Source organism: Balaenoptera musculus, chromosome 18 (assembly GCF_009873245.2).
Source record: "Balaenoptera musculus isolate JJ_BM4_2016_0621 chromosome 18, mBalMus1.pri.v3, whole genome shotgun sequence".
Lineage (NCBI taxonomy): Eukaryota > Metazoa > Chordata > Mammalia > Artiodactyla > Balaenopteridae > Balaenoptera > Balaenoptera musculus.
In genome coordinates, this window is record NC_045802.1 from 4,874,065 (window position 1) to 4,890,836 (window position 16,772).

The 16,772-nt window shown below is 42.3% G+C and overlaps 1 protein-coding gene across 1 annotated transcript in view; it reads right to left on the reverse strand.

Moving 5' to 3' along the window:
• USP12 (ubiquitin specific peptidase 12) overlaps positions 1-16,772 on the reverse strand; it is a 79,386-nt gene that overhangs the window by 39,089 nt on the left and 23,525 nt on the right. Inside the window, exon 2 of the mRNA XM_036831641.1 lies at positions 4,801-4,881. Within this exon, the coding sequence (XP_036687536.1) occupies positions 4,801-4,881 (81 nt within the window). The remainder of the gene's footprint in view (positions 1-4,800; positions 4,882-16,772) is intronic.

Below are 16,772 nucleotides of genomic sequence, written 5' to 3' on the forward strand. Positions count from 1 at the left end.
AACAGGCTGTTATTAACAAAGTGAAGAGTAACCACTCTCAATTTTCTGGTAGATTAACTGTGGGGTTTTGGGGTGTTTTTTTTTTCCTTCTCTCCACTAAAAAAAAAAGAAAAAAAGTCTAATTTTCTAACTGCCCAAATACACATACTGTTTCCCAAAAGCAAGTGCCGTTGAGTGATTCTACCACTTACTGGTCGCAAAAACGGATCCAATCAGGCAGATCTAATGGGAACCCTTTTCAGTATTAGCTTTTTGTAAGAGCAATTAAAATGAACCTGCACACTTAGCTAAGAACAGACTGATGAAAAGAAAATATACATGCGCCTCACTTTAACAGGATCCAATTGCTAGGAAAGACTAACCACCAAGTGCCTTAAAGCAGCTACCTTCCATGTTGTTTACAACACTGACTACTTGGCAGACAGGCACAGGGACAGGAGGAAGATGTTAAAACGTTCATCTCTTAGTTAACTAAGCCATCTTCCCGACCCCTCAAAGCTCCAACCTTAATTTTTAAGGGATTCTGTAATAGTGTGATAACTCTACGAAGAAAAAAGGGGGAAGGAAACGAGAGAGAAGGGTGATGACAATTTAAGGGCTGAAAAGAGGGCTTATGGAAAACGGTTAAAGGTATGCAACACAGCTGCCAAGCAGCCTGAGAGCTCAGATCAAAGAAGTTCATCGCTATCCTAGTTCTGCTGCATCTACTCTGACCACCAATTTATTTCTGCGTGTAATTCAAGGTGTTCCTCAATCTTTCACAGCTGGAGCCCTGGCTACCTTAGGGATCTCAATTCTTCATCATAATAACCAGGCACAGAGATCAGAAACTGTATCAGAAATTCTTGCTTTCCTTGGTTTTATTGAATCTCGGTTACTCAGCTTCAGGGAGAAATATAAATTCTACCTTTTGAATTTAGATTGATGCACATGAAGTAATAAAAATGATACCTTCTTAGAAACTTTGTTTTTTCGCACACAATCAACACTGGTATTTGGATACTGGTATCCAATTAAAAACAACGTATCAGCAGAAGAAAAAATAATATAGAGCTTTAAGACTCGTTTACTGGGCTTCCCTGGTGGCGCAGTGGTTGAGAGTCTGCCTGCCAATGCAGGGGATACGGGTTCGAGCCCTGGTCTGGGAAGATCCCACATGCTGCGGAGCAACTAGGCCCGTGAGCCACAACTACTGAGCCTGCGCGTCTGGAGCCTGTGCTCCGCAACAAGAGAGGCCGCAATAGTGAGAGGCCCGCGCACCGCGATGAAGAGTGGCCCCCGCTTGCCACAACTAGAGAAAGCCCTCGCACAGAAACGAAGACCCAACACAGCCAAAAATAATAAATAAATAAATAAATAAATTTATAAAAAAAAAAAAAAAGACTCGTTTACTTGTTTTGAGGTTATCTGCAAAAAAGTTAGTTAGACACAAAATGGAGAGATTGGAATGTTTATGCTGGAGAAGGTAAAGGGAAAACACCCTTCAATACAGAAAATAACTACTATTCTAAGGAAAATGGGTTCTTCTGGGACACTAAAAATGGGCACAACTTTTCTACGATTTAAGACACAAATTAGCTTTGGAGGCTGAGCCAAATAAGGGTGGTAGCCAGCCACAGGGAAAGGGCAATGAGACTGAAGAACTGGGGTCTGCCAGCCCCAGAACTGAAATGAGGCTTCTGATCACTAGACAACTCTGTGAGTACGAGCATTTCAGATATTAGAAGTAGAGGCCAGACTGCTCAATAAACAAGAAAAATTAAATATATTCATTTAACTCTCCTCCCCATGATACCGCAATAAAATGACAGTAAAAGAACAGATGAGGCAAAAACTCAAAAGGCCAAAGAAGACAACGACAGACTAGAGATATCAGTGAACTTCAGAAAACAGAAGGCAGACAGAGGAGAAGTAGCCCAAAAGTCTCTAAGAGACAAATGGGAAACAATGGACTCACCTCTAAAGGGTCAGAGACATTTTGTGGGGTGGGGACCTCTGAGAACACAAGTCTGGTCGTCAGTCTTTAAAAGGACCATTTAGACCCCCTGGCACTCAACTCTTCCTTCAGCTGCAGGTTTAGTCTCCACAGAAGATGAAGAGGAGACTCTGGGTGGAGAACCCTTAAGGACAGCAGTGAGGCACCGAGCAGGAAACAGGACCAAATAAAACCCCGAATAACCCCCCCCCCCCCGCCCCAGACAGGCACTGGAGGAGGCCTCCAGGCAGAAGACAAACAGCCCCAGAGAAACGGCTCCAGCTACTGAAATGGGGTGGGGGCCGTGGGAGGGAGGGGCATTCGCCAGGGGCCACTCTAGACTGAAAGAGCAGCCCCACCACAACACAAGAAGCCCCAGTCATCCTTTCGGCATTTCACCCTTATAGATGAGTACAATTTGAGGAAAGCTTCCAACAGGAAAGATACCAAAGTTTAAAAGGGGGCGGGGAATAAACTCCAAGGTCTCAGAAGCAATCCAATAAGCATGAAAACCTCAGCAACAGCAAAAACTATAAATGACATCCTGAGAAAAGGAACAGAAAATACTGCCCCCATGAAACAAGAGAAGAAAAAAAAGTAACATTCTAAGAAATAAAAAAATGCAATGAGCTGGACAAAAAAGTTGAAGATATAGTCTAAAATGTAGAATAAGGCAGATGATCAAAAATGGGAGAATAAGAAAAATAAAGAGTCAGTCTAAGTGTTTCAATATACAACCAACCATAACAACAAAAAAAAAAAACCAGAGAAATTACAATGATAGGAAGAAAATCACCCCAATAATAGTATCAGAAATGTGTTACAACTGAGGGAAATAAATCATCAGTCTGAATGGGTCCATAAACACTCAGCACAACAGGGTCCCCATCAAGACACACGATGAGATTTCAGAACACTGTGGATAGAGAATATCCTTAAGGCCTCCCAAAAACTTTGTAAAGGGGAAAAAAAAAGCCCCGTACATAAGAGATCGAGAACCAGAATGGCATCCACCCTCTCAGCATCAACAGAAGCCAGAAAGCAGCGGAGTAAGCCCTGAAAAATTCTGAAGGAAGGTTGTAACCTAGGATGGATATCTAGCTCTAACAATAACCAAAACAGTCTTAAATATACAAGATATCAAAGTTTGTATCCACGCACACTTCCTAAACAAGCATCTACAGAATGTGTTCCACAAAGCAAGGGAGGGAAAACCCGGAAAGAAGTCGGGATGAAGGAAAGGACACAAGTGCAGGGAATGTGAAGGGCGATGGAAGAGACGTTGCCAAGCAGAAGCTGCACAGCAGGAGGACAGGGGGCTGGGTGGTACCTGACAGGCACGGCTCGGTGGAAACTGATATTGAGAAGGTCTTTTTGGCTTTCTTTAGTTCTGCTGAAGGCTTTGGGAAGAATAAATGAAAGTTCAGGACATGGAAAAATAAAGCAATGATTAATTCCATATTGGGAGAACGGGGGAAAGTGAAGTTGGGCAGGGATGGTGAGAAAAGAGAGTGAAGTTTCTTATCTGCCAAAACAGGAAGTCAGTAGATTTTTTTTTTTTTTTAATGGCAGTATAAGTACCTTATTTAGGCTGTAAGGATACATTCCAGAACAAATAGCCCGAGGACTAATGAGCGGCCTCCTCTAGGGAGGGGAAGAGGAGGACGGTGGGCACTGCTGATCCTGTGTTACTAGCTTACGCCCAGCGCAGACACGGAAGGGTCCCCAAGCAAGGCGAGACACACATACCACTGCAATTGCCCTCCTCAAATCGCACAAGAAATCTATCTGTACGTAATGACGTGCTAGTACTCAGTAACACACCAATCTGTTCAATATAACTTACGTTACCTGCATTATCACCAATACACATATTTTAAAACACTCACCATGGGTCCAGCTAACAGTACAGTACAGCGTAAACGACCATGACAACTATATAACAAAGATTTGTGGTGTTTTCTCATGATTCAGGAAAGAGTTAAAAATTCTAAAGAAAGTTCTTCCAAAGTTTTAATAATGTATAATTACAAGGATTACCTCCACCAAGGGCAGGGCTATGTTTTTTTCTTATATTTTACACTTTTAAATCTATACCACTGGGATAACACCAGAAGCAAACTGACAAAGACTCTATAGACACATGGGGGCATTTACAAAACTATATTTATATCTGTACATTTGGACCACTTATATTTAGACACGTAAATAATTCTCAAAGAATCAAAGAGATCATTTGGTCTAGGCCATATGAAATTTTGGTTATGAGAAAATTCTGACACAAAATAGGAAAAAAATCAGGCTGACAAGTTAGAAACTGTTCCAAGACTCTTAAGACTTCAGGCAATGGGGACTTCCCTGGTGGCGCAGTGGTTAAGAATCCACCTGCCAATGCAGGGGACACGGGTTCCAGCCCTGGTCCAGGAAGATCCCACGTGCGGCAGAGCAACTAAGCCCGCGTGCCACAACTACTGAGCCTGCGCTCTAGAGCCCACGAGCCACAACTACTGAAGCCTGTGCACCTAGAGCCTGGGCTCTGCAACAAGAGAAGCCACCGCAGTGAGAAGCCCGCGCACTGCCACAAAGACCTAACGCAGCCAAAATAATAATAATAATAAATAAATAATAAATTTTTAAAAAAAGACTTCAGGCAATGTTGTTTCCCTCCCATTAGAGATAATTTTGAAATTCCAAGTCACGTTTCTTGGCATTAAGTCTACTGATACAAAGGAACAAATTTCCTTTAATAAATTATGAACTGCATTCATCATTCTTAACACTACTTCCCAGCATAATCTGAAGGCTACGTATCAACGGATACTTACGTTGACTAATCCAAAATAGTGCTCATTGACTGGAAACTGTTCTGGACCAATCTCTTTCTCTAATGCCGAGGCATTGGCGCCCTATAAAATGAAAAACAGAAATCTTAGTATTTACAGTATTTTCCCAATACTGTCACAATTATATACACATTACAGAGAAACCCTTAAAGTAATTTTCTTGTTCCCTATAACTACCTAACATTATGGAAAGAAAATAAAGGGTGATAGTGAAGAATAAAGGGTTTTAATAATATGACTAAAAACTAGTTTGCAGGAACGTTCTCATGGACAAAGCCTGGATCAAGGAAGTATATCAAATCCTGCTCCTTGTTTTAAGTAACGGATGAGAGCCCCTGCTGTACCACATGGTCTAACAGGAGTGTAATCTCAGAGCAGCCATCTCAGAGAGCTGAAATTCTGTGAAAGTAAATATGCATATATTCAGTGACCTAACACTTCTTCAGAGGTATATACCTGAAAAATTCTCACACAGAATTAAAGGTGACAAGAACGTCTGCTGAAAGGTCAGTGACCACTGCACAGCTGACCGCAATCTAGATGGTCTATAAAATGACAGCACACCATGTAGCAGTCAGAATAAATGAACTAGATTTACATACAAAAACATGGATATTTGTCAAAAACATAATATTAAGTAAACAAAGTAAACACGAGATCAACATAGACCACTACCACATACATATATAAAACAGTACATGGCAAACGGGCTGGAAGAATGTACATGAAACACACTTGAGTGGGGCTGGAAGAAGAGGGCCGGGATGTGGAACTGCAGGGTGAAGGGCAAAAAGGAAAACATAAAATAAAGCCCAGCAAAAGAGGGGCCTTGCCCAGGCAGTAACCGTGCGTCACGGTCTCAGGAACACGACCGACTCAATTCTGCGCCTCTGAGGTCTCCGAAGGAAAAGGGACGCGGAGTCGGGGGAAGTGATGGGCAGCACACAGGCCCTGAGCACCGGCACACACTAGCAAATGGGCTCAGGACGTCGCCTGAAAGGGAAGTAAAAGCCGTTCTGAAACCATAGTAACTCTGCATGAGTCTACCTGGCAATTCCCAAGAACACACACTACCAGACAAACACAACTGATACTACTCACAAAACAGCCGAACACCACCTTGCGGAGCTGCACACAGGACGACAACACGACACACACACCATGCCTCCCCAAGGGTGTGGCCATGGTCACCACCACCGGTGCCCATAGCCCGCCCCTGCTGTTTCCTGAGCCTGGGAAGCCCAGACCTTCGTCAGGCGACGCCTCTTCGACTTCCTGACGGGCCTGAAATGAGTACTGATGAAAGGGACCTGGTGGGTTGGTGGTCAAGTCCCACCCAAACGAGACATTTCCTCTAAAATGCCCTCCAGCCATCCAGCACTTCTATATATACATGATACTGTCTTTAGTTTTTTAATTTAGGAATTACTAGTCGGCTTTATATAAATCCCTGACACAATCACTAGTTCACAGATACTATTTATTTCTAAATTTGGCTCTCCATGAACTGTTTTATAACGACATGAAATTCGGTTATAACAGCAACTTCAAGATCCACTGAACAGAACCGTCTTGGTGGAAGGCTACAAGCCCACTCTCCGCCCCCGCCAGCTCAAGTATCTTGTCGCAGAATTTCCTCACATATGTTGAAAACCATCACTAAGCCAGATGTAAGAATTTAAACTGATATTGGTGTATTCAAATGAGTATAACCCCTTTCCCACAAAAAAAAAAAAAAAAGACAAGAAAAGGTGCTAATATCCAAAGTACAACCTCATGCATCTATGTACTTGGGACAATAAAATGCCAGTACACATACCTGGGGAAAGCATTTCTGGCCCTCGGGATGAAGCAAGAACAGAGCACCATGTGCGCATTCTCCGCTCTAACACCAATCGCATGCCACACCCGTATGCTCTGACCACCCCGATGTCCCACTGGTGTCCCTACACGCTTCCAGGCACTGCTCAGAAAGCCCTTCCCCCACCCATCCTGGCCTCAGGGTAGTTTTGACTACGGTTCAAGTTCTTAGCCTCTCTGTGCCTCAAGTTCCTAAGGGTAAGAGGGAAATGGCACCAACTACTTTACAGAGTGGCTACGAATAAACTGAGTTGAAGCTTCTGTAAAAGCATCTGGCTGTGCCTTGTACGTGAGCCGGTGTCCGTAAATGCTGCTTCTCTTCTCTCCCTTCCCTTCAATTCCAAGGGGAAGAAAAGCTACTCTCATTGGCCAGTAATATTAATAAATATGACCGGCTCCATGCAATAGCTAAGAAATAACAAGAGAAAGAAACAAAAATCAGAAGGAGAAAATGAGGGAGCTTCATAAAAAAAATAGGTCATCTCCTCAATCTGGCCAACTCCACAACACGGCCCCTGGAAGAACCCTCATAATACTCCCCGAAAGCCTAACCACCAGCAGAACCACAATCCAACGAGGCTGGATTGAGGAGGAGGTTAAGTGCGATGAAGTGGAAACTCAGACCACTGTCATTTAACCTTTCTGGTAATTTAAGAATTTTTATTTGCAAAATAAAAGGGCCAGTCTCCTCAGCAATTTTCCAAACCCCCAGCTCTAAGCTTATCTGCTGGGTTTTCAAGTAAGCCTTTACACAAACTTCGGTTTTCACAGCCGAAGATCAGGTAATTTCTAAAGTGTCTTCTAACTTAACACTGCCATATTCCCAATCACTTTTATCGACACTTCTGAGGACACTACTGTATTAACACAAAGCTCCAGGGGATTCTAAGCCAACTGACACACGCCGAGCAACACGATTCGACAGGGAGGGATTGTGGCTGCAGACACAGCAAGGGCAGCAGAGGGAAACGGACAGGACAGAGAGGGCAGAATTTGCTTGGCGACAGTTCTAAAGTAAGGCACAGCACAGTAAGCTATACCTCAGTACAGCATAATGACGCCGCAGAGCGGACTCCGTGAACCACAGGAGGATAGTCCCGCGGCAGGAATTCAAGACTTTCTTGCAGAAACGACCAGAGCACGTGTCTACCTCTAGCCAAATGCCAACTACAAAGGCAAAGTGTAGACAAAGCAATCCAGTTTCCGATGAGTGTTTTTTTAAATTTAAGTGTTTTCAATACTACAGTTAGATATAACTGGTGAAAAACCACCACGAAGCCGAAAACTTGCCTCACAATTTTTAGTACGTTTACCAGAGTTCTCAAACATCATCCCTTGAAGATTTTATTGAAGGCTGACACACCCTATCATGTCAAATAACAGTCAGTCAAGCACCGCAAGATTTAAATTGAGCCTAGAACAAGTCAACATCCAATAGTAATGGCTCTGAACAGCCTTGCATCCCCACACTTGAGAAACATGACCCTACTGCAATTAACAATGCTTTACAAAATCACGATTCTTTACTGGGATAAAGGGAAGAAATGTTGGTGTTCTCAGTTAGGAATTTCTGCTCTAAAGCTTTCCTGGGGATCAGGATTCATTTGTTTTGTCTGAGAACACACACGCTCAGAAGGAAGAAGACATTCTTTCTGACAGTTCTGTCTCCATTTTTGGAACTTACATAAGATTATTTTAGACTCAGTACCTATTACTACAAATTCATCAAGAAGAAGTAATTAGATATTCGTGACCCTCCTGATGAAAACAACCAAAAGGTGAATGAATCTTTTAATTAAAACAATAATAATTTACTGAGCTGGTGAGAAAATAAGGAATCTGCAGAAACCAAAAAACGAAGCCATGGGAGAACCCTGGGAGATAAGCAAATGCCAAAGACAGATTTTACATGGAGGTCACCTGCCAACACTAGTGACCTGTGCACCCTACTCTGACAGCTGGATGGAACAAAGCATGGTAACCGGTGCTGAAGCTTAGGGCCCACCAAAGACAGGGAGGCCAGCAGAAGACCCCAGCACGACAGTGAGCCCAAGAGGGCTACGTCTTCAGCTAAGGGGGAATGAGAAATAACCCTGCACCACAGAAGGAGACGGCAATGAAACCTGCCTGACTTGTCCTTGGTGTGGGAGTGGGGGAGATGATAAATATCTTCCCAACAGTTATAACCACAAGCTGGCCCTAATCAAAGCTTGTGACCCAAATTCACACGTGCTATATGATCTTACAAACAAACAAAATTAGGCAGAAAATGTAATTCAAAGAGGTCCTGAGTTGACAGTGCCCTCTTCCACCCTACAACTAGCAACCAACGGAATTACAAACTCACTCTAGAAGACAAATTCAATCCACCCCACGAAGAATTCCCACAAATAAACCTCCAAGAGATTTGAGTTCGCAATCAAAAATCACACATACACAGAAAAACAGAAAAACAAAGCACCACGAGTAAAAGCCAGCAGAAGCACAGACGGCAGAATTAGATTCAAGATGTTAAATACCAGGACTATTTCAGACATGATATAAAACAAATGCTTAATATGTGCAAAGAAATAGCAAAAGCTTGATTATAAGAACAAAGATGAGAATTTAAAGCCTAAGCTGATTTTTTTAAAGAACCAAATAAAACTTCTAAATATAAAAATTATAAAACTTTTAAATGTAAAAATTAATTGAAAGTTAAAAACTCAATGGTAACTATGGAGACAGTTCAAAACAACAACAACAACAACAAACAACAGTGGTTGCCAGGGATTAAGGAGAAGGAGGGATGAACAGGCAGAGCTGAGAGGATTTTTAGGGCAGTGAAAATACTCTGTACGATACTATAATGATGAATGCATGTCATTATACATTTGTTCAAACCCACAGAATGTACACCAAGGGTACACTGTAGTGTAAACTATGAACTTTAGGTGATTATGCTGTGTCAGCATAGGTTCATCAGTTGTAATAAGTGTGCCACTCTGGAGGGGCTGTTGACAAGGGGTGAGGCTGTGCACGTGTGGGCAGGAGGTATATGGGAAATCTCTGTACTTTCCCTTCAATTTTGCTGTGAAACTAAAACTGTTCCTAAAAAAAAAAAAGTTTAATAAAATAAATAAATAAATAAAATCATAAAGAAAAATAACCTCAACGGCTGTGCTTGAGAAACAAGGTTAATATTGGATAATATTTTAAAATCAATATCCCTGTCAATATAATGCTACTAATTGAAACTAAAGGTTTATTAAAAATAGGAAGTATTGTTTTACGGAAAAAATTTCACAGAAAAATGGAGCCATTATGGAGCTACTGAGAGAGAGCAGGGTACGCTAAAAATAGCACTCAACTAGCAAAGCTACAGGCTTGAGTCTGGCTCTGGCCATGCCACTAACTAGCTGTAATACCTTGAGAAAAAATGCTTCTCTCTTGGGACCTGGGTTATCTCATAAGATCTTATCTCTATAGTACCTCCATCCCCACATTTCTAACAATGTGTGAACCTACCGGCTCTTCCAATCTTATTAAAACATTAAGGATAAAACGTTGCACAGTCTATTAAAGGTCAGACACTAACAAGGTTCTGGATGAAAGTTAGCACAGTATCATCCTCAGAAACAATCATCCCATGTAAGACTCTGCAGGCCATGGAGTAAGTGCCTCCTTAAACCTACCTAGTATGATTCTTAGAAAGCTGAATCATGCCAAAAATAACCACCCAAGCAAAAGAAGAATAAGTTGAAACTATAAGGATACCCTTTATTTGTTGATAAGGATACCTATGTTTTGAAGATACCATCTGCAAATAGGAAAAAAGAAAATCACTTGGGAGACAGCTGCTTCTGATTAAATAATGTTTACACAGTCAACTGTGGAAAACACACATCTGACTGCCCTGCATCTGCCATTATGAGAAAGAAACAATTACACAAAAGCAAACTGATACCCAGGAATGTTTTCAAGAAAGTAAATTAAGGAAATCTCTTCCACAATGGAAAGCTAGACTATGGTAAAAAAATGGTATCTACGAAGACGTATCATTTTGAAAAGCTAATTATGTTCAGTGTATACTGTTTAAGAAAACAGGGTACTTAATACATTTTAGTAGGAAATAAAAAATGATGAAAACCTAAAAGATGAACATCTCCATCAAGAAAACATACTTATCAAGAATACAGTCGTCCCTCAGTATCTGTGGGGAATTGGTTCCAAGGACCTCCACGTGTACCAAAATCCAAAGATGCTCAAGTCCCTTATGTAAAGTGGTGCAGTACTTGAGTATAACCTATGCACATCCTCCCGTATGCTTTAAGTCATCTCTCAATTACTTACAATACTCAATGCAATGTAAATGCTACGTAAGTAGTTGCCAGCACACAGCAAATTCAAGTTTCGCTTTTTGGAACTTTCCAGAATTTTTTTCCTAAATATTTTCAATCCTCGGATGTGGAACCCACAGATACGGCCGGCACTTCCTTCTTTACATTAGATAGTTACAGTTCTTTAGAGCAGATAGTCTGTATTTAATACAAACATGAGAAAATACATTTTCCCCACTTCTGTGCTTCAAGTCATATCTTAGAATCCAGCGTTTATCATTCCAAGTTGAATACTGAAGTGGGTCAGATCAGGTCAGTGCCCAAAGGAGAACTGCCAGAACAGGCAGGAAAGGCTTCCTGATGATCAAAGGAGCAAGTGACCTTAGCAAACTAAGAACAGTTCTGGAGGCACAGGAAGAGCCGATGTGAGGACATGAACACAACGAAGAGGAAACGAATGCGAGCCGTAAGAGGATGATTCCAAAGTAAGACGATGTGAGAAACAAGTTTCTGCCTCCTAAACAAGAAAACGGAGAAGAAAGAGAGGGCTGAAAGTCCATGCCTGTTCTCCCGGAAAACGCTGTATCCCTCAGACTCAATCAAAGACAACACACATTTTAACGAAAAAACAAACCATTTCCATACCCTCAGTTTCAGGCATCATAAAAATCATCTCAAAGCAGCAGTCATTCAGAAAAGATGAACCTCGGTAAGCATCTGAGTACTTCTGCCCAGCCCTGTGCCCAAAGCTGTGGAACGTTATTTTCAAACGGTCACACCCGTTAGCGGGAGGGTGGGGGTGAGAACAATTCAGTGGGTCACAACCACCATTTTCTTCTTCAGTAAAGCAGAACAGATGACAGTACGTCTCCCTACCAAGAGTAAACAATGGTTTGTGGAACTTTTGTTCCAATACTCCAGTACGCATATATGAGGTCTAACTGTAAAACTAATCTTCACTGTGGGTTCAAATCCGAAAACTTTTGATATACATTAAAAAGGATAAAGAGAAACTGCCAAAGTCATAATCCAATTGGGGAGTACACCGTGAATAAAAGTTAGTTTTTCATGATGACAGGTAGAAAATTATTTTTAAAATAAATCTAAAGTCATAAAGGAGAGAACAGATACCAAACTGCTCTGCTACAACACAGTATGCACTACAGGGTGTCAGGACAGGAAAGACACTGAGCGCTGGAGAATCTGGGGAAGGCTTCACAAACAGATGGAATGAAAAGAGCCAAGCCTCGATCTTCCTTCAGAGGTATTTTCATCAGCGCTTTGCACGTGCCCTGATGCACGTGAGGGCACGTCCCCCTCCAGCTCAGGCTGTGTGGCACTGAGCGAGGCCCACAAACCAGGAGGCCCGCCTTCCTGGCCTGGTTCTAACGCATGAACAACTAAGCGGCGTCACCTTCTGCAAATCACTGCTCACTTTCCTCACCAGCAAGGTGAGAGAGACCAGATGTGCGGCACCTACTGAAAACCTAAAATGCTTCAATTCTAAAACAGCTAGCAGCAATATAGAGTCACATTGAAGGTGTGAATTTAGGGCAAGCTATTTCACCCCGAACCCCACTTTCCCCATCTCCCAAACAGGGCAAACAACAGCCCCACCGTGGCCTGTTTCCACCAAGTGGACAGAAGGCGTTTAGAGCGAAGCCTGGCACAGAAGGCACTGAACATGCAGTCCCTCTGCCCCTTCCTACTCCCACCTTGGGCTGGACCCCTCGAAAACCTGAAATTCCCACAGTGACTGAGGAAGGATCTGGGGGTCCCACACTCAGGACAGTCATTCTAAGAATCTTAGGCCCGCCACAGTGGCCTTCTCCGCTTGTAGCTCTGCCATCAGAGCTAAAACGGGCTCCACAGAAAGGACAAAGGACCCCCGGACTGGCCCGGACCTAAGACGGCGCTGCCCTGTTGCAGCAGATCACAGGGGCTGCGAGTGCTTCTGAGAAGCAGCGGCCTCACGGGGCAGAGCCACCCTGGCGAGACAGGCTGTGCTGCCAGCCACACTCAGCCGCGCGGGGGGGTCAGAGCCCAAGGCCAGCGCACGAGGCAGGGCCCGAGGCAGGTCCTCCGGAAGCCGTCTCCGTGAGCTCCTCAAAGAAGGGGAAACCGTACAAGTTCACTGTCCAACGGTAGGTGTGCACACCGTGTGTATGTCTCACCCTCCCTCCTACCCGCCTGACCACACCCCGCCCCCAGGATTCTTCCCAAAAGAAATTAAAGGAGCTTACTTTCTCCTTCAACTGCCACCACAGGAGCACATATTACACGTGTAAAATTCCTCATCCAAGCTCTTCGGGAAAACTCAGTTCTGTGATTAATCACTGGCCAAAGACTGAAAATTTAAAGTTACTCAGGGGCTTCCCTGGTGGCGCAGTGGTTGAGAATCTGCCTGCCAATGCAGGGGACACGGGTTCGAGCCCTGGTCTGGGAAGATCCCACATGCCACGGAGCGACTAGGCCCGTGAGCCACAACTACTGAGCCTGCGCGTCTGGAGCCTGTGCTCCGCAACAAGAGAGGCCGCGATAGTGAGAGGCCTGCGCACTGCGATGAAGAGTGGCCCCCGCTCGCCACAACTAGAGAAAGCCCTCGCACAGAAACGAAGACCCAACACAGACATAAATAATAAATAAATAAATAAATAAATAAATTTATTAAAAAAAAAATAAATAAAGTTACTCAGAAGTCGGCACTTACGTAATCCTTTTCACCTAAAAGTGATACATGTACAGACATGCCACGTAAAAAAAAGAAGCTAAGCAACAAATTACACATCTGCATCACTACCGTAAATCAATGACTAACGACCAAACCAAAAACAATAGGCATATAATTTTAACCTCTAAAAATTCAAATATCCACTAAAATTCAATGTTCCTATCAGACGTGAGCTAAAAGCTACAACCTTCAAATTATCTGACCTAATATCTCCAACAACGAAAAGTTTGGTTATATAATTCATGGCTAAATGTGTGTTACTTGTAGAGAATATTTATATGAAGAGAATAAAAGAAGACATAGATTCATTTCAAATCTTTGAAGTCAGTCAAGGAATGGAAAAGTGTTGGCACTGACCTGGTGCCACAACCAAAAAACCCATGCTTTGACCTGTATGTGATCACGAGACAAAGAATTACTGAAAAAATCTCGTTAATTCAACTCTGTCAAAGTAACAGCAGTGACACTGGCCCTCTTTAGCAAGAATTACTCTGTAACTCCTTCACATTTAGCTTAACAATAACATCAGAAAGAAAATTCTCCAACATGACCAAACATACTTAATGATTTGAATGGGCACAATGAATTTTACAAATCCTACCCTTCTACCAACGCCAAATAATTCACAAAATACCTTCATGGACGGTTAAAACATTTAAAACACAGCTATATCTGAACTCCATCACTGGCGCCATACCTACGACCAAAAAAGGGGGCAAGATTTGGTTTCCACATCATCTCTGCATACCTTTCAATGCAGAGATTCACCTGCATGGCCAAAAAAATTTACAAGAAATGTTTCACCATTTTAAGCCTTTTCTACCACATTCTTGACAGTTTTTATATTCTGTGTTACCGAATGTTTCAGCTCTATAAAAAACAAGGGGCCCTGGACTGGCGCCAGGCCAACCCCCAGACACCTGACTTGGATGACTGACCTGTGTGCTGGTGCTCAGTCAGAAAACGTGGGGCAATGCTTTTCCACTTATGAAAACATGAGCACCTCTATTTTCCCCAAATCCTATGTTACAGTAAAGTGAATTATTTGTAAAGTCCCTCAGATTCCTGAGAGGAAAATCACCATATAGTTAAAAGGTATTATTAAGTTGAAGTGAAATCAAAACTATGTAAATTATTGACTGACTTATGCTGTTACTATAACAACAGAGTTCATACTCCAGATTCTAGGGGCTAACTGTAATAAAAACTAAAATTATCATCAAACTTAAACAGTTTTGTCAAACATAGAAAGGAACTGACTGCAGCTGGCACCACGTGGAGTCCTGTCCAAAACATCACTCAAAGTGGAATGATGTCACAGAAAGGACAGAGCAGGAAGTTCCAGGGGTCAGTCCCTCCGCCAACACCATTCAGCTGAAAAATCCTCAGCATCAACTATTTCAGAACACTTACAACCAGGGGTTGTAAAACTCTTCTGATAAATTGAGGAGAAAACACTTTCTAACTCGTTTTATGAAACCAGCATTACCCTGACTCTGAAGCCAGACTAAGACTCTGTAAACTACAGGCAATATTCCTTACGAGTAGACGCAAAACCTCAACAAAGCACCGACAAACCAAATTCAGCAACATATTAAAAGGATTATTGACCAAGTGGGATAAATATCCAGAGTCAAGAACTCCAACAACTCAAGAACAAAAAAAAAAAAAACCCAATTAAAAAAATGGGCAAATGGGGGCTTCCCTGGTGGCGCAGTGGTTGAGAATCTGCCTGCTAATGCAGGGGACACGGGTTCAAGCCCTGGTCTGGGAAGATCCCACATGCCACAGAGCAACTGGGCCCGTGAGCCACAATTACCGAGCCTGCGCGTCTGGAGCCTGTTCTCCGCAACGAGAGAGGCCGCGATAGTGTAAGGCCCGCACACCGCGATGAAGAGTGGCCCCCGCTTGCCGCAACTGGAGAAAGCCCTCGCACAGAAATGAAGACCCAACACAGACAAAAATAAATAAATACAATAAAATTAAAAATTAAAAAAAAAAGATAGCATCATGTAATGGCAATTCTATAAATCTGGGTTTAAAAAAAAAAATGAGCAAATGACTTGAATTGACATTTCTCCAAAGATGATATACAAATGGCAAATAAGTACGTTTAAAGATGCTCAGTATTACTACTCATTAGAGAAATGCAAACCAAAATCACAAGGTACCACTTCGCACCCAACAGGATGGCCAGAATCCAGGGGGAAAAAAATGGAAAATAACAAGCACTGGTGAGGATGTGAAGAAATTTGGTGGTTCCTCCAAAAATTAAATATGGCATTACCATATGGCGCAACAATTTCAATCCTAGGTATATATCCAAATGATCTGAAAACAGTAAGTCAGACACTTGTATGTCAATATTCACAGCAGCATTAGTCATTATAGCCAAAAGGTAGAAACAACTCCAAATGTCCATCAAGAGAGGAATAAACAAAATGTGGAATAATATAATGGAATATTATTCAGCCATATAAAGAAATGAAGTACTGATTCATGCTACAACATGCATGAACTTTGAAAACATTATGCTAAGTGAAATAAGCCAGACATAAGAGGACAAACAGTGTATGATTCCACGTACATGAAATACCTACAACAGACAAATTCACAGAAGACAGAAAGCAGACTAAAAAAAAAAAAGAAAGCAGACTAGAGGGCAGTGAAGTCTGCAGACAGGGAGGAATGGGGAGTTTTACTGAATGGCTACAGAGCTTCCAAACATTTTGGAATTAGGTAGTGGTGATGGTTGCACAATATGCTAAATGTAATTATGTTACTGAAATCTACACGTAAAATTGAAATGGCCAATTGTATGTTATATATATCTGACCACAATTTTAAGAAAAAAAGAAAAAGACCAGGTGATCAAGGGTCAAGGATGCTACACTGGGATCCCAAAACAAGAGTTAATAAATACGCTTCCTTTCCCACCATCATTTTCTTGGAGAGCAAGTCACTTGTTGAAATCCAAAATTTCTTGGGTGAAAAACATAACTGCGGGGATCAGATAAGGCCAAGTGTTGCTTGTTTAGTGTCAC